General features: G+C 42.3%; 1 protein-coding gene and 2 long non-coding RNA genes across 7 annotated transcripts in view; 2 read left to right on the top strand and 1 right to left on the bottom strand.

The window, feature by feature from the left end:
- LOC125483292 overlaps nucleotides 1-3,982 on the top strand; it is a 30,031-nt gene extending 26,049 nt beyond the window's left edge. The window contains exon 3 of the long non-coding RNA XR_007262257.1: nucleotides 3,876-3,982. This is a non-coding gene — a long non-coding RNA (uncharacterized LOC125483292). The remainder of the gene's footprint in view (nucleotides 1-3,875) is intronic.
- LOC125483291 lies at nucleotides 1,296-14,739 on the bottom strand. 2 transcript variants are annotated; one of them, XR_007262256.1, is made up of 2 exons: nucleotides 13,487-14,739; nucleotides 1,296-6,147 (listed from the first exon to the last, which is right to left on the bottom strand). It is a non-coding gene; the product is annotated as an uncharacterized LOC125483291 (long non-coding RNA). The 2 variants fall into 2 exon arrangements; XR_007262255.1 differs by having other exon boundaries at nucleotides 13,832-14,739.
- An 11-nt stretch (nucleotides 14,740-14,750) lies between these two features.
- Nucleotides 14,751-25,000, top strand: part of cwc15 (CWC15 spliceosome associated protein homolog) — an 80,810-nt gene continuing 70,560 nt past the window's right edge. Inside the window, exons 1-3 of one of the 4 annotated variants that reach the window (XM_048597828.1) lie at nucleotides 14,763-14,874; nucleotides 19,370-19,448; nucleotides 24,352-24,493. In XM_048597828.1, coding sequence (XP_048453785.1) covers nucleotides 24,363-24,493 — 131 coding nt within the window. In that variant the 5' untranslated portion in view covers nucleotides 14,763-14,874; nucleotides 19,370-19,448; nucleotides 24,352-24,362. Of the gene's footprint in view, nucleotides 14,985-19,369; nucleotides 19,449-24,351; nucleotides 24,494-25,000 lie in introns of all 4 variants that reach the window. The other 3 variants (XM_048597826.1, XM_048597825.1, XM_048597827.1) reach the window with 3 other exon arrangements.

Genomic DNA, 25,000 nt, shown 5'->3' with positions numbered 1-25,000 from the left:
GTTACACCAACCCGCATAGCATCCCACCCAGACCCATCACCTCCCCCGCTCCCCCCACCCCATCCACCTAATCTACACATCCCTGAACACCACGGGCAATTTAGCATGGCCAGTCCACCTCGTCTGCACATCTTTGGACTGTGGGAGGAAACCGGAGCAGCTGGAGGAAACCCGCACAGACATGGGGAGAACGTGCAAACTCTACACAGTCAGTTGCCCAAGGGTGGAATCAAACCCAGTTTCCCAGTGCTGTGAGGCAGCAGCGCTAACCACTGAGCCACTGTGCCACGATTATGGTTTAAGGCCTGTGCTCTCAGCACCTTGCCGTATTTCTGCATTGAAAGACTTGCAGCCAACGTTCATCTTCTGTGCACTATGGGTATATCCTGAAAGGATGAAATTATAAATGTGATAGTGATTTCAAAGGCAGTGCTACCTGATTTGTCATCAAAGAGGTGATTTTGCTTTTGTTGGCTTTGGCATGAAAATAAATAAAGATCTCCTCACACTGATCCCATCAAACACTTCTGGGACAGGGACAACAGGGGGTTAAAATAAAAGCTGCTTTAGTTTGTTCAAGGGTTTCTACACAAGAGGCCTCCTGTAGCCTGACTTCCTCACAGTCCCTCTATACCCAGTGGCACAGTAGTTATCACTGCTGCCTCACAACACCAGGGACCCGGGTTCAATTCCACCCTTGGGCAACTGTCTGTGTGGAGTTTACACGTTCTCCCCGTGTCTGTGCGGGTTTCCTCCCACAGTCCAGATGTGCAGGGTAGGTGGATTAGCAATGCTAAATTGCCCATAGTATTCAGGGATGTGTAGGTTAGATGGGGATGGGTCTGTGTGGGTTGGTGTGGACTTGTTGGGCCAAAGGGCCTGTTTCCACACTGTAGGGATTCTACGATGACCCTATTACCCTTTTGCTTGCTCTGGCTGTAGAACACCTGGCTTGTACTGTGCCTATCACAATTTAAGGTACCTGGTTTACGGCTCAGTTGTGGTCAGTGCCAGCATCTTGCATGTTTAATTTATACTGTGGCCTTCGCGTAGAGCAGCTGCCCTCGTAACAACCAGCTCAGGCTGAACATGCAAGATACCAGGCAATGTTGACAGTTCGGGTTCGAAGGACCTTTAAAAGGTAACTTCAAACCAAAGCCTCTTAACAGGGAGGCCAAATGTTGTCTTTGTCTCTGCTTAAAACAATTTAGACAACTCTGACCAGAATGCTACAAGTGAATTTGCCCAGGTATCCACAATACCAAAACAGTCAAATCAATACAAACATATGCTGGTACCAAAGCAAAACAGTCCCATTTTATTAGGAACAAAAATTACAATAATCTTTAATATTAAACATACTATCCCTAATCCTATTTGGTCCCTTAAGATTACAATACTTCCTGAGTCTCTTGTAAATTTATGTAGTCACTCTCTCTGTGGCTCTATCTCTGGGTCTGCAAAGCTACTTTCTTCCTCTCTTTCTCCTGGATGGTCAGCTGGTCTCTGCCTTTTGCCGTGCTAGTCTCCTTGGAAGGCCTCATGATTCCAGAGATTCCAGGAGCGGTTCCCCGAGAGAGGTGTGCAGGTGAACTCTCTTTTTTGATTCCTTTTTAGATGGTTTTCTGGAACTTTCTGTAGTTCTGGCCAATCAGAGAAATACGCTTAATAGCTTGAAACAAATGTCAATCATTTACACTGCATGCTACTGTTAGTATCTTCGTGTAGCAGAACCCAATGCCTTTCTGTCTCGGCTCTCCATTGTTTGGTGGATAAGGTGTTGGGGCCATTCCAGGACATGAATACAAAAATAAAGGCTGACACATCCATGTTTTTCTGACAGAGTTCTATATTGCCAGAGGTTCTGTCTTTCAAATAAGATGTTAAATCAAGGCCCTGCCTACCCTTTTAGGTGGACCCAAAAGGTCCCATGGCTCTATTTTCAAAGAACAGCAGGGTTCCAGTGTCCTGATCAATATACATCCCTCAATGTAATACAGCAGATTATTTGGTCAATCAAGATTGCAATCTGTGGAGGTTTCCTGAGTGCCATTTGGCTGCTGCATTTCCTTCATTGCAATAGTGACTATATTTCAAACATTCTTCATCGACTGCAGATCGCTAAGATGTCTGGTGATCATGGAGGGAGCTCGATGCAAGTCTTCCTTTATTTCCTAATTTCATTACGTCAATTTACCTATGGTTCTGATTGCAGTCTAGAGATTGAAATCTTTTATTGTTTCATTTAATTCCTAGCTCTGGCATTCTGCAAACAGGCGTCTTCTGTGCTGTACTATTCTAAGGTTCTGTTCTATCTTGATGACTATAGATAACTCATAAATTAATTGCTTCCTGTTGTTTGGGCACTATAATGCTTTTCTTAACTTTATTTCTCAGTTTTTTCTAACTATACCATGAATAACTGTAATTAATGTAACTTTTTTCTTTATTGTCCTCTTTTATTTCTTTGTATCTAAGTTCTGTACCTAGGTATTTTGTACCTAAGATGGCACCACATGGGGTGACATTGCAAACTTGTCACTACTCTTGCACTTCTGTACTTGAGTACACATGACAATAAAGGATATTCTAATCCCTACCTCTTTAGGTAAAATGACACAAAAGACTTTGTTTGGTCTAGTATGGTACAAGAAAACCACTCACTGGCCTCTTGTATTGAACAAGAAGCAGTTTATTGCACATTAGAAACTATTTACAATTACATTAGGCATTATATGGAAACTATGAGGAGGACCTGGATGTTAGGTGTTTCTCCATATTGATTCTTCTAAGGTTTTCTGCTCACAATTCACATTACATCATCATTATAGATTATGCTTAAGGCATTCCCTTTCAGACACTCACCATTGTACAAATTCAAAATGAAAAGCTTCAACAAAACGCATCTCTTTTTACAGCAATAAGTTCTGTACTACTAAATAACTACCTTCTCCCACACTTTGTTCTCCTAACCAAAGACGGGTGCTGGAGTTCATGTATTTTGTTACACCTAAATATAACTCACTCATTCGCAGCTCTGGCATTCCCTCCCCAAATCTCTCTGCCTCTTCACTCCCTCTTCCCTTAAGGTACTGTGCACCTTCTGTGTCTGTGCATTTCATCATTCTATTTCCTCCTGAAGTTTGTTTAACTGCACTTAGGAATTTCATGTCACCTGCTAACTTGCAATTTGCCCTGTTTACTTCAGTGCCGCTTAGTGTTGCATATCAAAACATGAATGATCCAGGCACCAAACAAACTCCACTGTTTCACTAAAGTCTGAAATATAATTATTCAGCATAATTCTCATCTAATAATTGTTTATTAAATTCTCTCCTATTTAAGGAAAGTTGGCAAATTGTGGCAAAAAGCTTCTACAATATCCAAGCACACCACCTTCAGGAACTTAAGAATATGTAAGGTGACTTCTCCACTGTTCTATTTTCATCCTATCCAATTTCTCCACTAACTTTTACCTGCAGTATAGCACAACATCGTGGGCCGAAAGGCCTGTACTGTTCTGTTTTCTATTCTGTGACACTGGCAGTATCATCATCTTTGACAAATAGGATTTACCCATTTAGTACTCAACCATACTCCAAGTTCTTTTTTATTGTACTAAATAAAAACCGAAAGAACTGCAGATGATGTAAATCAGGAACAAAAACAAAAGTTGCTGGAAAAGCTCAGCAGGTCTGGCAGCATCTGTGAAGGGAAAAAACAGTTAACGTTTCAGGTCTGATGACTCTTCCTCAATTCTGAGTTACCCCTTTTATTATTTTTGTGTTATTGTGCGTCCTGGCAAGATGGCGGCAGAGCAGGATGCTCCACCTGCTCTTTTTTCTTTCTTTTCATTTTTTCCTCTCTTATTTTAGCAGTCCTGAAGCAGTGTTCATGGAAGGAGTCCCCAGAGCAGCGTGAGGGAAAACGAGAGTCCTGGAACTGCACAACTTATCTTGGTGCAGCTGAGTGTCTGGTGGAGTGGACTGGAGACTTGGAGCCGAATGGGACTGTTATTGGACTGGGGGCCTGGCGTGGGTGGTCAGACCACATGTTTGCTAAGCTGCTGCAATGTAATGTCTATCTGAAATTCTTTATCGGACTGTAATGTCACTCCTATAACAATGCTAATAACTACCTTTACTTCTAACTTATTTTTTAGACACTAATGCTACTACTTTTCCTTTTTATTCCTCCTTTTGTATACAAAATTTTTGTACCTAGGTCCTTGTACCTACGATGGCACTTTTGAAGCAGCCATTGTATAAAAAAAACCTTTCACTGTCCTCCTGTACTTTGTACTGGCCTGCACGTGACAATACAGGGTGCTCTATTCTGTTCTATCCATATGTAAACTCACTTGCCCTTATTTCTTTTGCAGCTCCTTTTTTTTATTTGAACTATTCAGTTTGCTTCTCCCCTGCAATATTTATTATAAGCTGCCTTTCTTGCTTTGGTAAAAGAGAGAATGCTAACTTTAGATGCACACATATTCCCTCTGAAAATCTGAGATGTCTGAAGACAAATTATCTTCTCTTTGAAAGCCTCCAACTGTACCTTTCTTTTTTTAACCAGCTAATCCTTGATCTTGATCTTGATCTAGCACAGCCAGACCTCTTTACAACTCATTCGAGTCACTCCTCATCCATTTGAGTAGTTCCACGTTCCATATTTTTCCATTACTATTCTAAACCTAAGGATATTATGACCACTGTTTTCTAAGTTTACCTCTGCAAAAACATGCTACAATCAACACCCCTCATTCCCCAGAGCTAGATCCAGCATGTCTTCCTGCCATACAAAACCAAAATAATACTAATGCTGGAAATCTAAAATAAGAGCAGAAAATATTGCAAATACACTGTGAACAGGCTTTCTAAGAGAGGGGTTTCCAGCCTGTCCACCTGAGGTTGGATGGGGAATGCATCCCCACTGATCACAGCAGTCCACAGTTGTTTAACACCATGTTTATTGGCAGAAGATAGGACTTTTGCCCTTGCTCGGAGGAAGTCTGACTACAATTGCTGGCCAATGTCATTGGCCAACAGCTCTGCAATAAGAGTAAACCCTGTGTCAGCAGTGGCCAGGACTCGCATTTGAAGTCCAAGAGACCAGGAACAGTTAAGTGTGAGGAAGATATTTTCTCATGGCTCACATGGCTGTGAGTGAAGGTGAGGCCCAGCAGAGATGGGGACAAGGGAATGGTGGTCTTAATGGAGAGGTGGAGGTTAGGTGGGAGGCAGTACCCACAGGGGTCTGACCTGGAGTGTTGCCCGCTATGGAAAGATAGCACTAGTGGGTGGCCTGTCGGTTTTCCCCTTGAACTGGAACTCCTTCCACTAGTCATAAGGTACTCTTACCAAGATCTGTGCGTTTGCAGATTGTATTAATGTTATTAACACTGCTTTTCTTTTATTGACAACATAATATATCAGTGAGTAAGCTTAAATTTAACATGGAGATTGGCATAATATCAATAATCTGCTAGAACTTCACGCAGTTTGTCTATAATGCTGATCAAACCATGCTTCTGGCCAATTCCAAATTTCTAAGTTGTCAAAAATTCTTTGGCTTTTTGAGCAGCATTGCAAGAATCATTAAATTTATAACCAAAGACATCCACAGCTAGCTGCAAATCTTCAATGTTTTTGGCATTTGGCATACTTTGGAGTTCAGAAAATTTAGTCACACTTTATGTTGTGCAGCATGTAGCACAGTAAGTTTTCATCCGGTGCATCCACCTGGACATCATGCAGTAACCTACCCATGTTTTGCCATGAATGTTGATTCAAAAACTTGCAACGAGGAATGGTAATTTTTATATACATTGACAAGAGGTTATATACAACCTTACAGAGCAACACTTTTTGAGGAAGTCATGGAGTTATGGATCTTGACTTTGGCTGCTAATTTGAAATGGAAGTCTATTTTAAACATTTCCATATAGTTAGAGTCAAAGAAAATGAAAATCAGATTAAGTCAACATCTATATTCATTTTGCTTAATCCAACATTATAGACTGAATTTTGGTGGAGAAAGTCATCTGGAGGATCTTTTCGACCTGGAAGTACACTCCTTTTAAAGGGTTAGTTCTTGCCATTTTTTCATCCCAATGGCCAATGTCTTCGAAATTCACGGCCTCATCACCTGAAATTTCAAGATTCATTTTTGGATTATTTCCATGTAAAGATTTTCATTATCAGGACAATTTCCAAAGATCCTGACTGATTTAGCTAATGTTATTTAATAAATATAGGTGGAAATTAGATATTAATCTGTCGTGCTGCTATAATCAAATCAAAAGCAGAACCAGCACTATCTTGAGTTTATAGAGGAGCAGAGTGATGACTTGCAAAAGGTTCTTGGCTCAACAGTTTGGAGCAGAAGTGCTCACAAAGTACAAAGGCAATGCAAACCCAGATTTTTTTTTTCTTTATTCATTCACAGGATGAAGGCCAGCATTTATTGCCCATCCCTAATTGCTCAGAGGGCAGTTAAGTCAACCACATTGCTGTGGATCTGGAGTCACATACAGGCCAAACCAGGTAAGGATGGCAGTTTCCTTCCCTATAAGGCCATTAGTGAGCCAGATGGGTTTTTCCCAGCAATTGACAATGGATTCATGGTCATCACTAGATTCTTAATTCCAGGTATTTACTGAATTCAAATTCCACCATCTGCCATGGCGGGATTTGAACCCAGGTCCCCAGACCGTATTGTGGGTCACTGAATTAACAGTTCAGCAATAATACCACTAGGCCGGCTGGGCATGTGAGATAAGGGTAGTTGGAAGGAACATCTGTTGCTCCCCAGCAGCTAATATCATCCAACCCATCTGAGAGCCAACCACCCAGAGCTAAGGAGGAAAAGTCTTAGAGAACATTTTAGGTACTTTCATCTTCCAGTTTCCCTGGCCCCCCTATCCAGAGGCCTCATTTATGGCGCATGCCTAAGTGATCTTGCACAGTTGCAGGCACTACAGTTACAGATAGGCCTTCAGCAGTCATCTGTACAACTGGCACATTATTCACTGCTTTTTTAGTTAGAAAAATAAACAGCTTGCTTCCACTTGCACAGGGCCAACAAGCATGCATGATAACAGGGCACCATGTCACCTTGTTTATTGAAGGGTTCACAGTCGCTTCATTTAGTTTCACAATGCTAATCATTGGATTCATCCAATACAAAAACGCAGTATGAATTCTCCAGATTAGTTACGATGGTATCACAGTCGTGTAAACCCACAGACTATTACCAATGTCAATGGAGATTGCAGTAAATAGTCCATTGCTTAATGATGGTACGAGTACAAAGGGTGTAATCAACATGTCCACCAGTGGATGGTGATGTCTTCATTTCGACGCTCACGTAGGGTCTGTTTCCGTGCTGTATGACTCTTCAGTCTAACCAGTCCCTGCTAAACAATCCCAAACTGAACTAGTTCCACCTGCCTGCTCCTGGCCCATATCCCTCAACTTTTCCTATTCATGTACTTATCCAATGTCTTAAACATTGTAATTGTGCCCACATCCGCCAGTTCCTCAAGAAGTTAATTCCACATGTGAACCATCTTCTGTGTAAAAAATCTGCCCTTCGTCTTTTTTAAATCTGTCTTCTCTCACCCTAGTGCCCCTTTGTCTTGAAATCTCCGATCCTCTATTAACCCATCATGATTTTATAAACTTCAAGATGGTCACCTCTCAACATTCTATGCTCTAGTGATAAAAATCCCAGCCTGTCCAGCCTTTTTATAACTTAAACCTCTACACCCTGTAACATCCTGGTAAATCTCCTCTAAATCCTCTCCAGCCTAATAATAATCTTCCTACAACTGGGCAACCAGAACTGAACACAGTACTTTGGAAGAGGCCTCCCCCACGTCCTGTACAACCTCAATATGACTTCCCAACTCCAATACTCAAAGGACTGAGCAATGAAGGCAAGAGTGCTAAACGCATTTTTAACCACACTGTCTATATGTGATGCAAACTTCAAAGAATTATGTACTTAAGTCCCTCTTCTATAACACCCCCAAGGCCCTACCATTTGTTTGTTGTACCAAAATGCTATACCTCACATTAATTGAGATTGAGCTGAAAATGACAGATGGAATTCATTCATTCATTTCATCAAGATCCCTTTGTAATCATAGAAAACCTTTATCACTGTCTTCTTTGCTACCGATTTTGGTGCCATCCACAAACTTACTAACCATGCCTCCTCTATTCTCATTCAAATCATTTATATAAATGATGATTACATTATCAACTTTATATGTAGAAAAGAATATGGGACTACATTCTCAGAATTTAGCGAGGTCAGATGAAATCACCTGCTGCACTTCTTTTGATGACTAAAAACGTGTGTGTGTGTGTGTGTGTGTGTGTGTGTGTGAGAGAGAGAGAGAGAGAGAATGATATCTGCTGGTGTAGGGATGGTGGCTGTTTTGGAGATTCTGAAACCACGAGCAGTCACGCTGAAGAACCCCTGACCGTAGCTAGAGCTGCGATTTGCATTGGTTGTCAGTTAGAGTTTCCCACTTGTGCTGATTGACATTGAGGACTTTCATCTCTCTTTTGACAGGATCCCATAATCAGAGCTTTAGGTGGCCTGCTGTTATCTTAACCTAAACTACCTCCCTGTTACAGCATATCCTCACAGCGCCAGGGACCCAGGTTCAATTCCACCCTCTGGCGACTGTCTGTGTGGCGTTTACACATTCTTCCTGTGTCTGTGTGGGTTTCCTCCCACAGTCCAAAGATGTACAGGCTAGGTGGATTAGCCATGCTAAACTGCCCATAATGTTCAGGGATGTGTAGATTAGGTGGGTTTATAGGGGAATGAGTCTGGGTGGGATGCTCTGTGTGTTGGTGTGGGCTTGTTGGGCCGAAGCACCTGTTTCCACACTGTAGGGATTCTATGAATAAAAAATCCTTGTGATATGGCCATTGTCCATTCTGTGAACCTGCCCAAACTATAGAAGATTTCTTTGCTTATTTAACACCAGCATGATTGGCATATTTGCCCTGGAAAGGATAATTTCATTGGTGACTGTATGACATATCTTTGCAATCAGACACCCAAGATTGTAGTTAATAAGCTTTTTCTCTTGGTAGGTATACAGGTTTCACGGTCATATAGCAAACTGCTTGTGAGACAAGCTTTATAAATAAGCATCTTGGCCTTGAGATTAGTTTGTTGGTTTTTCTGTGCTTGTCTTGTTAATCAGCTGAAGTTGGTAGCTGCCTTTCCATTGTGTATGTTGAGTTCTTTATCAAGGGACAGTCTGTCTACTACCAAAGTTGCAAGGTAGAGAGATTTGCTGTCTACCTCCAGTGGGGTTTTGTCAAATTTGATCAAAGCAATATTTTGTCTCACAACTACAGTTTATGACAATTATGAGGGAGCAAATGGTACAGGGCATGGGAAAAATGATCCCTAAGTCACCATCCATGTTTTATTCATCTTGCTCATTCTGTGATAACCAAAGCATGAAACACTGATCCAATTCTTGGGTTAAAGGCCCTCGAGAGAAATAACTTTTCTCCACGTACAGATGTTCCAGAATGTCACCTCAGTGTCAGAGGTGAGAACTTTGCCTTCAGCAGCGGCACCTAAGGTTGGCACATAATGATGTATAGATAATTTGTTAATTGTTGTCTCTGTATATTCCTTCCTCCTAAATATCATAGAATCTCTAGTGTAGAAACAGGCCATTCAGTCCAATAGTCCGCCCTGACCCTCTGAAGAGCATACCACCCAGACTCCTCCCTCTACTCTTTCCTTGTAACCCCACATTTCCCATGGCTAATGCACCTAACCTACACATCACTGAACACTATTGGCTAGGCTAAATTGCCCATCAACTTGCACATCTTTGGACTATGGGAGGAAACCGGTGGAAACCCACACAGACACAGGGAGAAAGTGCAAACTCCACACAATCACCCGAGGTTGGAATTGAACCCTGGTCCCTGGTGCTGTGAGGCAGCAGTGCTAACCACTGCGCCACTGTGTTGTCCCCTTCAACTCCATGTTACCATATAATCAATGTACAACTTCAAATGCTGACCAATCTATATAAATTTTAACCCTTTTTTCCAAAGGCCCTATTTCTTCTCACCAACAGACCAGAAGATGTAGATGGTCACTATCTACAACTGCGATGGTACTGTCCACCTATAGATTACCTTGCTCAATAACCTTGTCTTAACAGAAACTGTTGTAATTAAGAATTAACAAGTACTTAGACAGAAATGATTTAACTACTGAATCAAATGAATTTAAAGACCTTACAGCTTTCTTTCCTTAAACTGCATCCTGCATGCAAATTGTGGCTATTTCTCATTATTCTTAGTAATTGTCCCATATTCTCAAAACAAACCATATTTACTGTTTCTATCTTCTCATGAATCTTAGAAGTCACCCTTACTTATTCTTAACCAGAGATCAAACAATGCTGTTTGATCATAGCACTAACATCTTTTAACATGTTTATCCTTCACACTTTTAGACATTTCACAGTTCTACATACAAATAAATCAACCAGTTCCCTTTATAATCTACATTTTGTGTATGTTTTATTTAACTTCATCCTTTATTGCTGCTATTTTTCTCTGGCTGATCTCCAAGAGCTTGTTTGCTCTATAGAAATGACGAATAAATGAAGGAGTCTCCTTTTGCTCCATGATTCATATATTTTACCTACCTATTGGCCTTTCCTGACCACATGGCTTTGGTATCACTGTTCCACTAGTGGCTCCTGAAGAATCTGACCTCTCTGCATGACTGTTTGGCTTTTCTCACCAAATGCTCTCCTGCCTGCCTAGCGTGGTTCTGCCTGTGGTCTCAAGTCCTCCTCCAGATTCTTTGCATCTTGTCCACATCTGTCCAGTGTTCCAAACACCTAAACTCTTTGTTTTAACCACAGATAGTAAATTAAAACACTCGCCCAAGTTCCGTGTCGGGACCATGGATGTAACATAACTTCCTGTGTGGATGCCAAACTCTTGAAGGGGTTTAACTTTACCAATTGTTAGAGGGCTCCAGGTGAACGGGAAAGGATCATTTAGTTCATTCGCTCGTATGGAGAGATGCTTTAAAGCAGAAGGTCAAAGCTCACTCTGTTGAGTTACAGAACACCTTCAAGCTTTCCACAAATTGCAACATGCACATTATTAAGGCTACACTTTAATATTCACATATCTCATTATCTTTGTTTGCCCTAGTCATTGTAGGCATTACCTGTTCCTTACCCAAAGACTTTGACAGCATAGCTTCTGGCTACTAACCTTAACAGTGATAGAGTCATAGAGCTTTTATACCTCAAAGAGGCCATTCACCTCATCATGCTCACACTATCCATCAAACATGCATCTAGTCCAAAGTAAAAGCAGAAATTGCCAGAAAAACTCAACAGGTCTGACAGCATCTGTGGAGACAAAACAGAATTAACATTTCAGGTCCGGTGACTCCTCTTCAGGTGTCTGAGAGTGGCCTGATGGTCCAGCAGGAATGTGATGCTTTTACCTCTACAAATAATTCTTAGATGTGTTGAGGGCTCCTGTCTATGTCACTTTTTAGACAGTGAATTCCAGATACCAATAACCCTCTGGGTGAAAATACATTTTCCTCCAATCCCCTCTAGCTCTCCCAATCTTTACTTTAAAACTATGTTCACTGATATTTGACTCCTCCACTAGGGAGAAGGGATTCTCCCTGTCCACTGTGTCTAAGCCCCTCAAAACTTTGAACATCTTATTCATAACCCCTCTGTCTTCTCTGCTCCATGTAAAACAACCTTAGCCTATCTAGATCCTGGTGAATCTCTTCTGCACCCTCTCTAGTGTAATTACATCCTTCCTATAGTGCGATAACCAGAACTGCGCATAGGCCATAACTGGAGCACTAATGTTATATAAAGCTTCATCATAAGCCCTTCCTCCTGCCTTGACTAATCCTATATGCTTCTTAACCACCTTATCAACTTGTCCTGCTGCCTTCAAGGATCGATGGACATACATATTAGGGTTCCTCTGGTCCTCTGCACTTTTTAGGGTCCTACCATTGAAACCATACTCCCTTGCCTCGTTAGTCCTCCCAAAATGCAGCACCTCTCAATTTTCAGGATTAAATACCATTTTCCATTGTTCAGCCCATCTGACCAGCCTGTCTATATTGTCCTGTAGAGTAAGGCTTTTCTCTTCGATATTTAGCACAGCACCAATTTTTGTGTCATCTACAAACTTACTGATCACACATCTTACATTCACATCTATTTCATTAACAGCAAGGGAATGAAATAGCATAACCAGCACTGAACGCTGTTGCATGCCACCAAACACAAGCTTCCAGTCACAAAAACACCTTCAACCATCACCCTCTGCTTCCTGCCATTAAGCCAATTTTGTATCCAATTTACCAAACTCACCTGGATCCCAAAGACATCAGCTTCTTAACCAGTATGCCAATGCAATGTACACTTCATCAACTGTACCACCCTCATATACATCTAACTACATCCTTGAAAGATCCAATCAAATTTGTTAGATATAATTTCTCCCTTAGAAAGCCATGCTGACTATCCTTGATTAATCCTTGCCTCTTCAAGTGGACTTTAATTTTGTCTCTCAAATGTTTGCAATAGTTTCCTTACTAGATGTTAACCTGCAGTTCATTAGTTTATCCCTGTCACCCTTCTTGAGTAATTGTACCACATTAACTGTCCTTCAGTCCTCTTACTTTCCTTCTGTGGCTACACAGGACTTGAAAATTAATGTCAGAGCCCCTGAAATGTCCTCCTTTGCCTTCCACAGCAGTCTTGAATCTCTCTCACCTGGCCATGGGGCTTTATTCACTTTCAAGACTGCTAAAACCACTAATATCTTCTCCTTAATGCTAATTTGTTGAAGTACGTTACAGTCGCCTCCCAAATTTCGAGACCTACTTTGTCCTTTTCTATTGTGAATAGATGCAAAGTACTCATTTAAAAATTTTGGCTATGTCTTCTATCTCTACACACAGATTGCACCTTTGGTTCCTAATAGGTCTCTTTCCAAGGTTATTTTCTTGCCCTATATACTTATAAAAAGTCTTTGGACTTTCCTTATTCCTACCCACCAGGGTGTTTTCAACACCCCTCTTTGATCTCCTAATTTCTTTTAAAGCAACCCTCTGCACTTTACATTTTCTTTTAGCCAACCTGTTCAGAGATATTATTGCACCCCACTGGGGCAGGTGGGACTTGAAACTAAGCCTCCAGAGCCGTCAAGCGGTCAGACAGGAGGAGTAGCTAGACACACTTCCAGCATGTGGAGGAGTCTGGGACATCGTTAGGGTCCCTGAATTCCCACATCTCACAGGAGGAGCATGACATGGGTCTGGGATCTCCTGCCATGACTTTATCTTTATGTTAACAACAGTAGCAAAGCAAGGTGAAAGTAACAGAGATGCTAAATTACTCAGCAGGCACTAGCCATTCACTTACCTGCTGCCTGTGACTTCACAGTTAAACTTTCTTCTACTTCTCCTTTACCCTTGTGTCTTCAGCAGCTGCAGTTGTTCGCTCCTCCACCGACTGCCTCACCTTGCTCACTCTCCTCACCGAAGCCCAGTATTCACTTAAGCCTACATCTAAACTTCCAGCATTTCAACTACAAAGCTACCTTTCTCAAAATGGCTGCTCTGCTATAACTTGCCCTCCTTTTATTCACTCCTGAGCACTGACTGAGATGACTCCTCCCTGAATCTTTCTCAGCAGCACTCTCTGTTAGCAAATTGCATAGAATCAAGGCAGTTATGTAGGCTGGAATTGACATGAGCCATGACTAACCTCGCGAAGCATTTCATAATTATGGAGGTCACAGCCACCGGGAGGCAATCATTGAGGCACGCTGCATAATTTTTCTTTGGCACCAGGTAAATGGTGGTCTTCTTGAGGCAAGTGGGAACTTCAGATCGTAGTAAGGAGAGGTTAAAGATGTCTGTGAATGTTCCCGGCTACTGGTTCGTACGGGGATCTGAGTACATAGCCTGGGACCCCATCGAGGTCAGTCGATTTCTGTGGTAAAATAAAACTCCTCTTGGTGCCTCTGATGGCTTTACCAAGGTTGTATCTGGATTTTCTGTATAGGTCATTGCCAAGAGGCAGCACAGGCCATCTAGGGGGTGAGGCTGTCTGGTATGGATGGTGATCAAGGAATGTGGAGTCAGGGGCGCAGTCCTGGAGGAGCACTCTACCTGGTTTACTACCACAGACCAGGGTTTGCCAGGTTCCCTTGCAGAGGAAGTTCACAAGTGTCCGTTGGTGCACTCAGCAGAGTATCGGACATAGGGTGCCTTCGAAATATCAAAGATAATGATTAAAACATCAATATTAAAATAAAAATCCCGGGAAGGTATCATTTTCAGTCCTGAAGAAGGGGAATACCCGAAACGTTGATTGCTCCTTTCCTCCAGATGCTGCCTGGCCTGCTGTGTTCTTCCAGCCTCCTATTGTCTAACTTAGATTCCAGCATCCGCAGATTTTTTGTGTCAAATTTTGTTTTTATTGACGGTTAACTTACATTTTTGAAAAAAAAAGCTTGAACCATCGCTAATAGCCACAGTTGACTTGTCATGGCATTACAGAAGAGGGAACGTCCTTTACCATCTGAAACGAGATCAGACTTCGGATCAGCGACTACACGATGAATAAAATTCAAAACAGCGATAGAGCGCTTCCGTCAGTTTCCACTTGGGCCACCATAACCTGCTGCATTGTGGGATATTCGGACGTGAAAACGCGCTGGAATTGGAAAAGGTGTCGGTCTTTCACGTAACGGGGTTGAGAAACATCATTGGCGGGTGTCAACAATAACCTCGTCTCTCTACGAGGTTCGTATGCGGTCCAGTCGTTGCTGGCGATTTAAATTCAGTTCGACGTGCTTTGGGGGCAACATTAGTAGGAGCGAAGGTGTGGATTTCGGGACCGGAGCGGACCGGAGGTTAGAGGGGGTGGCGTTGCAGGGTTGGTTTGGGTCGCGCCCAGAGGACAGGACGAGTTCATGCGAAGGGAGATACAAACAAGATCAACAGTTCCTTTTAGAATTTTTGGGGTAGGGGCGTGCGCGGGGGAAAAATAGAAGTTGGATATATACAGATCAAACTATAGCATCCCTACAATGAGAGCAGACCATTTGGCCCATCGAGTCCACACCGATCCCCCGAAGAGCATTCCGCCCGGACTCCACGCCCCTGGACAATATGGACAATTTAGCATAGCTAATCCAGATAACTTGCACGTTTTTGGACTGTGGGAGGAAACCGGAACGTCAGTAGGAACCGACACGGGGCGAATGTGCAAACTCCACACAGATAGTCCCCTGAGGCTGGAATCGAACCCAGCGTTTGAGGCAGCAGTGCTAACCACTGAGTTGCTGTGAAATCAATAAGTATGTTTTGTGCAGTGATATGTAGCGATGTGGAAGTACTTCCCGAAAAGGATTCGAGAGTAGCTTTTAGATGGGAGTCGGATAAAAATTTGGAAGAGGAAAATTCTGCAGAAAGTTTGAGGAAGCAGGAGTAATTGGGTAGGTGGCCCTTTTAAAAGAGCTGGCAGAGGCATGGTGGATTAAATATCTTGTGTGGTTCAGTAAAAGGGTGAGCGAGTGATATTTTGGAGGTGTTGCACGCTCCTGAGTCAAAATGTTGGAAACCCCTCTCCAGAACATATGCATAATCTCAGCTGCGATCTACATTGGTCTGCACCGTCAAAAAGACAGATGGTCAAATGAGGGAGTGATTCAACTGGATGGAAAACAAACCTTATGGCTCCATTCAAAGTGGAGCATAATGTTCTCCTGGTGTTCTGGCCAGCATTCTGCTTTTCCAGCACTGCCAAAAAAGTTCTTCTACCAGGTCGTTTTATTTGTTGTTTATGGGAACTCAGTTGTAGATTGTTTGTAGTATTTTCTGATATCAAAAATAATTGCACTTCAGAATTAGCAAGGTGTAGAGCTGGATGAACACAGCAGGCCAAGCAGCATCCGAGGAGCAGGAAGGCTGACGTTTCAGGCCTAGACCTATCTTCAGAAATGGGGGAGGGGAAGGGGGTTCTGAAATAAATAGGGAGAGGGGGGAGGCGGATAGAAGAGAAGATAGGTCAAGAGAAGATAGACAGACAGGTCAAAGAGGTGGGGATGGAGAGGTAGGGAGGAGATAGGTCAGTCCAGGGAGGATGGACAGGTCAAGGGGGTGGGATGAGGTTAGTAGGTAGGAGATGGGGGTGGGGCTTGAGGTGGGAGGAGAGGATAGGTGGGAGGAAGGACAGGTTAGGGAGGCGGGGACGAGCTGGGCTGGTTTTGGGATGCGGTAGGGGAGGGGAGATTTTGAAGCTTGTGCAGTGCACATTGATACCATTGGGCTGCAGAGTTCCCAAGTGGAATATGAGTTGCTGTTCCTGCAACCTTCGGGTGGCATCGTTGTGGCACTGCAGGAGGCCCAGGATGGACATGTTGTCTGAGGAATGAGAGGGGGAGTTGAAATGGTTCGCGACTGGGAGGTGTAGTTGTTTAGTGCGAACCGAGCGTAGGTGTTCTGCAAAGTGGTCCCCAAGCCTCCGCTTGGTTTTCCCGATGTAGAGGAGGCCACAACAGGAAGAGCGGACGCAGTATACCACATCAGCAGATGTGCAGGTGAACATCTGCTTGATGTGGAAAGTCTTCTTGGGGCCTGGGATGGGGGTGAGGGGGGAGGTGTAGGGGGAGGTGTAGCACTTCCTGTAGCACTTTCTGCTTTGCAGAACACCTATGCTCGGTTCACACTAAACAACTGCACCTCCCAGTCGCGAACCATTTCAACTCCCCGTCCCATTTCTCAGATGACATGTCTATCCTGGGCCTCCTGCAGTGCCACAACGATGCTACCCGAAGGTTGTAGGAACAGCAACTCATATTCCGCTTGGGAACCCTGCAGCCCAATGGTATCAATGTGGACTTCACAAGCTTCAAAATCTCCCCTCCCCCTACGGCATCCCAAAACCAGCCCAGCTCGTTCCCACCTCCCTAATCTGTCCTTCCTTCCACCCAACCCCTCCTCCCACCTCAAGCCCCACCCCCATCACCTACCAACCTCATCCCGCCCCCTTGACCTGTCCGCCCTCCCTGGACTGACCTATCTCCTCCCTAACTCCCCACCTACGCTCACCTTTACTGGCTCCATCCCCGCCTGTTTGACCTGTCTGTCTCCTCTCCACCTATCTTCTCCTCTATCCATCTTCTATCCGCCTCCCCCTCTCTCCCTATTTATTTCAGAACCCCCTTCCCCTCCCCCATTTCTGAAGATGGTTCTAGGCCCGAAACGTCAGTCTGCCTGCTCCTCTGATGCTGCTTGGCCTGCTGTGTTCATCCAGCTCTACACCTTGTTATCTCAGATTCTCCAGCATCTGCAGTTCCTACTATCTCTGCACTTCAGAATTGCCTGTTTCTCCATTTCTTGAGGAAATGGAGGGATGAGGATGAATTTCCTTTCTTATGTGTGTATTAACTATCTGAACTAATTTTGCTGATAGTAATTATTGTTTGGTTTTTCACAAAGAATGCTTAAAATGATGCCACATTTACCAAGGGTGGCTTTGCTGCATGACAGCTGACTGAGCTGGTTGAGTAATAGAGGACATAGCTGTATCAGCAAGAGTGACCACCACAGTACTTGTGAAGACAAAAACCCACTTTCACATGGAGACACCCTTCATTAGAACTACCGTCGTGCTAAATGGGATAGGTTGTGAACTAATCTAGCAAATCCAGACTAAGCATCCGTGAGGCACTGTGGGCTGTAATGATACTCCAGAATAGAATAGCCTTTATTGTACTCCCAATGCAATCTACAACTTGATGGCCTAACACATCCAACACTCTATCATTACCGTCAAGTCAGGAGATTAGCTCTGTTCAGTTAAGAGTGCAGAGGACATCCAAGAGTAGCACTAGACATGCCTAAAAATGAGGTGACAACCTGGTAAAGCTATAATTCGGGACTACCTTTGTGAACGTATCATAAAAGCAGCAAGTGGCAGACAAAGTGATTCACAACCCACAGATTAGATCCTACCAAATCTAGTTATGAATGGTGGTGGACAATTAAACAACTCACTGGAGAAAGGGCCTTCACACATGTATCTATCTTCATTAATAGGGGAGCCCAGCAGATCAGAGCAAAAAAAAGGCTAAACCATTTGCACTGAGTTGACAGACATGGTGGCCCCTTCCTGAGGTACCCAGTATCATGGATGTCAGCCTTCATCCAAATCGATTCACTACATGTACTATCAAGTAATGGCTGAAGGCACTGCATACTGCAAAGGCGATGGATCCGGACAACAATACTGAAAATTTGTGCTCCAGAATTAGCTTTTCTAGTATGGTTACAACATTGGCATCTACCTGACAATGTGAAAAGTGTCCCCAAATATGTCCTGTCCACAAAATAAGTGACAAGTCTTACCCAACTAATAATTGCACTTATTGTTTTCTAATGACAGTAGACTGATACAAGGTATCATTGACAGTGTTATCAAGAGACAGTTACACAGTAATAACCCTATCACTGATAATCAGGTTAGATTCTGTCTGAGATAGTAATTTTCTGAAGAAGGGTTCCGACTGTTTTCCTATTCCTCTAATGCTGCCTGGCCTGCTGTGTTCCTCCAGCTCCACACTGTGTTATCTAGATTCTGTCTGACCTTATTTTAACCTTGGTCTAAACATGGAAAAGGGTTGAACTCCAGGCTGACTGTCTTTGGCATCGACACATTATTTGACTGAGTATGCTATAAAGGACCTTCAGCAAAACCGAAGTTGATGAAAATTGAGAGGAGAACTGCTCTAGTAGAAGTCATAGGAAAGCACAAAGGAAAGTTGTTGGAGGCTAATATTATCAGCCACAGGACATCATGTAAAAATTCCTCAGGAAATCAAGAGATTTATGACTCGTTACAAAATTTTCTCTCATCTCAATTTTAAATGATCAACTCCTTATCTGAAACTATACCTTCTAGTTTTGCACTCTCCAGCCAAGGAAAACATTTTTAAAAATGGTTACAGCACTGAAGGCAGCTATCCTGTGTTAAACTTGGGTGTTTGTGACTGCAGGTAGCTGATATGCATATTAAACCGTTCATAAGGAATTTTAAGATGGTTTTTTAAGTTCGTTGGGAAGCATCTGTTTAGATATGTATTAGTTAGGCAAAAAAACTGTGACAGTTGAGGATGAGTCAATAGAGCATGAATGGGCATGGAGTGTGCTGATCTCATTAAAGTTATGAAGGCAGCATCCTCTCTAGCTGACGTACTGCGGAACTTTCCCTAGATCTTCCTCCAATCTCTTCTAGTTCACCTTCCATTTGAACAAGACTGCTACCTGACAAGGACTTGCCCCTACAAGTGAAACCTCCTACAACACAAATAAAGGTAAAGTTGCCATTGTCCTTCTAGACTATACGGCCACTGTCTCACTGCGGGGAGAGCACTGGAGGGTGTTTTAACCTGAGGGTCATCACACCTTGGACAAGGGATGGGGTTGAGAAAGGGAGTACTTCATGGTAACCTCAGCCAGTGCAGGAATTGAATGCTTGTTGTTGGCGTCAATCTGCATAACAATCTAGTCCTCTAGCCAACTGAGTAACTAACCCACAAAATACAAGAAAAATCAATTTTAAAGTAGTCCCAATTTCCAACATTACCCCCTTTGAGAAGAAAATAGCTTTATTTACTTTCCACAATTGAATTCTTAACCTATCTATTTCTAAAGTACAAGTTTGGTTCCCTAATGTCTCAATTTTATAGCAGACAGTATGCTGCCCTTGATTGTCTTCTGCCCCTGAGCACTTTGTTTCCTACTTGCGCAAACATTTCTTATTTGTGTACTTATCTAAATGTTTTTTAAACGTTGTAACTACCCACTTCCACCACTTCCTCTGGAAGTTGATTCCACACACAAAACACTCTCTGTAAAAACAGTTGCCTCACATGTCTTTCATAAATCTTTTTCCTCTTGTCTTAAAAATGTGCCCTCTAGTTTTGAAATCCCCAATCCGAGGGAAAGGACACCTGCCATTCCCATTATCTATACCCCTCACAATTTTATAAACCTCTGTAGGGTCACCCCTCAGCCCCCTATGCTCCAGTGAAAAAAATTCCAGCCTATCTAGCCTCCCCTTTTAACTCAAACCCTCCGTTCCTAGCAACATCTTGGTAAGCTCTTCTGAACTCTCTCCAGCTTAATATTATCCTTATTATATCAGGGTGACCATAAGTGGGACACAGTACACCAGAAGTAGCCTCACCAATGTCTTGTACAATTCCCTGTAGTAGAGAATTCCACAGGTTCACCACTCTGGGTGAAGAAATCTCTCTGTCCCAGTCCTAAGAGGGCTACCTTTCATCCTTAGACTGTGACTCCTGGTTCTCGACTGCCCAGTCATCAGGAACATCCTTCCTACATCTGCCCTCTCTAATCATGTTAGAACTTTATAGATTTCTATGAGACACTCACACACACACACTTAGACACACACTTCTAACTGATCTAGTCTCTCTCCATATACCAGTCCCACCACCGTGCAATTAGGAAGTGTCCTGTTGGCTTATTTATTGTACATGTAAGAACAATGTCATGAAATCTCATGTTTCTTTTATCCATTAATGGGATGTGGACATCTTTGGCTTGGCCAGCTTTTACTGCCCACCTCCAGCTACCCTTGAGGTGCTGTGCTGAACTGCTTTCTTGAATCACTGAAGTCCATTTGGTGATACACCCACAGTGAAATGAGTTGAATCCAAGTCTTGACGTTTGGTAGACCCTAGCGGAACAACAATAATTCATGAATGCAACATAAAACCCTGGAGTTATCTCTTAGCTGACCTTTCTGAAGCATTTATGTATTGAGGTTGAGCTTTCTCTGCACCTTCTCTGTAACCATAACACTATATTTTGCATTCTGTTCTATTACCCTGTTCTATTACCTTATGTAAGTTATGATTTGCTTGGTAGCATGCAAAAAAATTACTTTTCACTGTACCTCAATAAATTAAATCAAATCAAATTTGACACCCATGCCATATTTTCTAGTTTGAAATGCTACGCAAAATGCAGTAATCCATCTAGGATGCCCAATACTCTATCATTGTGAAAAACAATGGATAGATTTGTCTTAGCTCACGAAATGCACCCGGCTTGAGGATCACAGAACAGAGCAACCTGCCAGCTAAGACCACTTGACAAGCCAGTAAATGTTTCTTCAAATTAGTTCCAGTCATGCCACTATACAGTATTGATGTCCTCGTGAATCACAGTACAGTCCTCATTTGGGGCCATACCTACCTGTTCCGTTAATGCCAACCATGTCTTCAGCAGTAGCTTCTACTCCCTGATATGATCACTTCCGAATTACCTTGAGACTCTGCTTCTGTGTCCTTATTTTTGTTTTTCTGCTCTATTTCTCACTGATGTAATCTGTTGATAGTTGGTGTAAGTTTCTGTTCAATATGATACTCAGCTGTACCTGAAAAACCTAAGTCCAGCTGCAGATTCCTCGAGCTGAAGATGGGAAAGCTATAAGTGTGGCTTCTATCAAAAACTGTCTCTTCCCCTTCTTATCTAACTACTCCAACCTGATTATCCAAGAGGAAGAAAGCTTGCAGGTCCAGCATATACACAGGAAATACTAGAAAAATCAGTTTTAGAGGGGCTCAATTTGCAACAGTCAGTCTTTTTGAGAAGGCAATAGCCTTATTTTCTTTCCAGTTCTTAACCTGTCTATTTCTAAAGTAAAGTTTGGTTCCCTAATTTCTTGATTAAGTACAGATGTAGACATACTAAAGCTATTAGAACCATTATTATCAGGCTTTGGCAGGTAATAATCCACAAAGCTAACATCCTCAACCAAGACGTTTGACTGATGTTATATACCAGGTACGTTCTTCAAGCTTTTGAATTTCTTGTTCTAGTTCTGCATTCCACTGGACCATCTTAAATGAGTCTTTTTCTGAAGTATTGGCCCTGTCATGTCTGATTTGAAGTTTAAAGATGATGGGAATTAGTGATCAATTTGAGAGATGGCCTTAAGGGCCTCCTTGTAAAATCTGGTATTTATTTTCAGTTCTGTGTTGTTAAATATGAATATGAGACCAAGAAGTGACCTCACATCATACTTGTCTCAGTGGGTTTGAAGGAGAAGGTATCCTTTCATGATCGATGGGCACCGCTGTAGCTGGAGGGCATCATAAACCTGAACAATAACAATTTGTTTTAATAAACCTTTTAGTTTTGTAGGATAAGTTTCCATTTTGCCTTTTGAGTTGTTTTTGGTTTTGTCTTGGTGCCCCAGGAAGCGGGCTGTCTTATTTTCCCTTTGTTTCAATTTTTGACCCCTGGAAGACCCATGGGTTGTTATTTTATCAAGAAATGTTTATTCCATTTTTGACCACCATATTGGAGAGAGGATATCCTTTCTCTTTCCCTGAGAGACTGGTAGAAGTCATAACGGCCATTAGCTTGTGAGCTTGAGGACTTAATTTAGGTTCTTGAAATTGCTGAAGAAACTCAGCAGGTTTGGTAACATCTTTGGAGAGAAAGCAGAGTCAACATTTCAGGTCAATTTGAATGAAGAGTTTGACTCTGCTTTCTTTCCACAGATGTTGCCAGACCTGCTAAGTTTCTCCAACAATTTTTGTTTTTGTATCAATGGACTATATTGGATAAAGAAGACAGATCTGGGGGAGAATTAGGGATGAGCAATAAATGATGGCCTAGCCAGTGATAGGCATTTCCCACAAAAAAATACATTTTAAAAGTAACCCTGTGGCCTTGAAACTGCCCTGTTCTTCCTAATTCAATGCTTTCTGTTCATTAACCAATGATTCATAGTAAATGTATCACCCCAAACTTCATGAGCCCTTACCTTGATGGTAGAGTATGTGTTGATAGTAATGTTAAGGGAATGTAGTTAGGTGCTGTTGTTCGGAATGACTGTTGATGCCACATAAGTGAAAAATAACAAATATGCCAGTTGTGTGCGAAACTATTTGCCTGATAAATCTGTTAGAATTCTTTGAGGAGGTAACAAGCAAGTTAAACAAGAGAGCCAGTGGACATAGAGTCATAGGGTCATACAGCACGGAAACAGACCCTTCGGTCCAACCAGTCCATGCCGAACATAATCTCAAACTAAACTCGTCCCACCTGCCTGCTCCTGATCCAAATGCCCCTAAACCTTTCCTATTAATGTACCTACCCAAGTGCCTGGAGGAAATCCACACAGACACGGTGAGAATGTGCAAACTCCACACAGACAGTCGCCCAAGGGTGGAATTGAACCCAGGCCCCTGGTGCTGTGAGGCAGCAGTGCTAACCACTGAGCCACTGTGCCACACCCTCTGTTTTAAAAAAAAAAATGCCCCTCATGTCTTTTTTAAATCTGTCTCCTCTCACCTTAAAAATATGTCCCCTAGTCTTGAAACCCCCATCCTAGGGATAAGACAACTACCATTAACTCTATCTTTATCTCATTATTTTTGTAAACTTCTATCAAGTTGCCTCTTAACCTCCTATGCTCCAGTGAAAAAAGTCCCAGCCTATCCAGCCTTTCTTTATAACGCAAACCTTCAAGATCAATTTAGATTTCCAGAAGGCCTTTGACAAGGTGCCACACAGGAAGATGCTAAATAAGATAAGAGCCCATTGTATTAGGAGCAAAGTGCTGGCGTGGGTAGAGGATTGGCTGACTGGCAGCAGGCAGACAGGAGGGATAAAGGGGTCATAGAGTTAGACACCAAAGAAATAGACCCTTTGGTCCAGCCCGTCCGTGCTGATCAGACATCACATTCTGAGCTAGCCCCATTTGCCAGCATTTGGCCCGTATCACTGTAAACTGTTCCTATTCATGTAACCATCCAGCTGTCTTTTAAATGTTGTAATTATACCCGCTTCCATCACTTCCTATGGAAGCTCATTCCATACATCCACCAACCTCTGTGTGAACAAGTTGCCTCTCAGGTTCTTTCCGCTCTCACCTTAAACCTGTGCCCTTCTGTGTAAGAAACAAATGAGGAATTCAAGTCAGTTAAATTTACAAATGTAATCAATAATGTGTCTAATATAAATACTTTGATAATTATACTGGACTGCTGTAACTGTTTGATTTTATTTGTGTATCTGTATTGGAACAAGAAGTTCCAATTTGTCTGGAACTGTGTCTGTAAATTTTGAAAATGCAAATTCTGTTTGTTTTGTTTCAATTAATTGGATAAGCACCGTAGCGCAACTGCCCTTTTTCCTGTTGAGTAATTGCTTTCTTGATGATCTTTTATCTAGTTGACTTAAAAATGACTACTGCTGCCCGACCCACTTTTGAGCCAGCTAGAGGAGGGAAGGGAAAAGGTGAAGGAGACCTCAGTCAACTTTCAAAACAGTATTCAAGTCGGGACCTTCCTTCACATACTAAAATCAAATACAGGTTAGATTATATTATTTTGTTTTAAGTTATGTGGAAAGTTGCAGTTTGAATGAAGCGCTGTTTCCATTTCTGTTAAGGTATCAGTTTTGTTTTTAAGAAAAGTTTAGTACTTAAAATTGTAAAAGAATTTGATAGGATAGAAATGAAAATTTCCTCCCTTTGGTTGTGTTTAGAGATGAAACTTACAACTATTTGAAGTGTCCATTCAGTAGCAAAATCAGGGAGTGCTTTTTCACAAAAAATGATGATCATATCTAGTACATTCAACTATGGACATTTAGACAAATGGAACTTTAAGGATAAAGAGAGCTTTTTATCAGTTGAAAAGATTATCAAGAGATTTGAAACAAAAGTGAGTGAATGGTATTGTGGTACACATGATCTAATTAAATGGTCATTTTACAACTCCAACTTAACCCACTCCTCCTCTTCTCTACTTCTCCCTCACCTATGCTGGTCTGCATTACCCTTATTGGGCTTTGCATGTAAACTAAGCAATTGGAAAAC

Source organism: Rhincodon typus, chromosome 6, assembly GCF_021869965.1.
Source record: "Rhincodon typus isolate 14 chromosome 6, sRhiTyp1.1, whole genome shotgun sequence".
In the NCBI taxonomy this organism is placed as follows: Eukaryota; Metazoa; Chordata; class Chondrichthyes; order Orectolobiformes; family Rhincodontidae; genus Rhincodon; species Rhincodon typus.
Note: the sequence above shows the minus strand (reverse complement) of the source record. Positions and strands in the feature narration are given on the sequence as shown.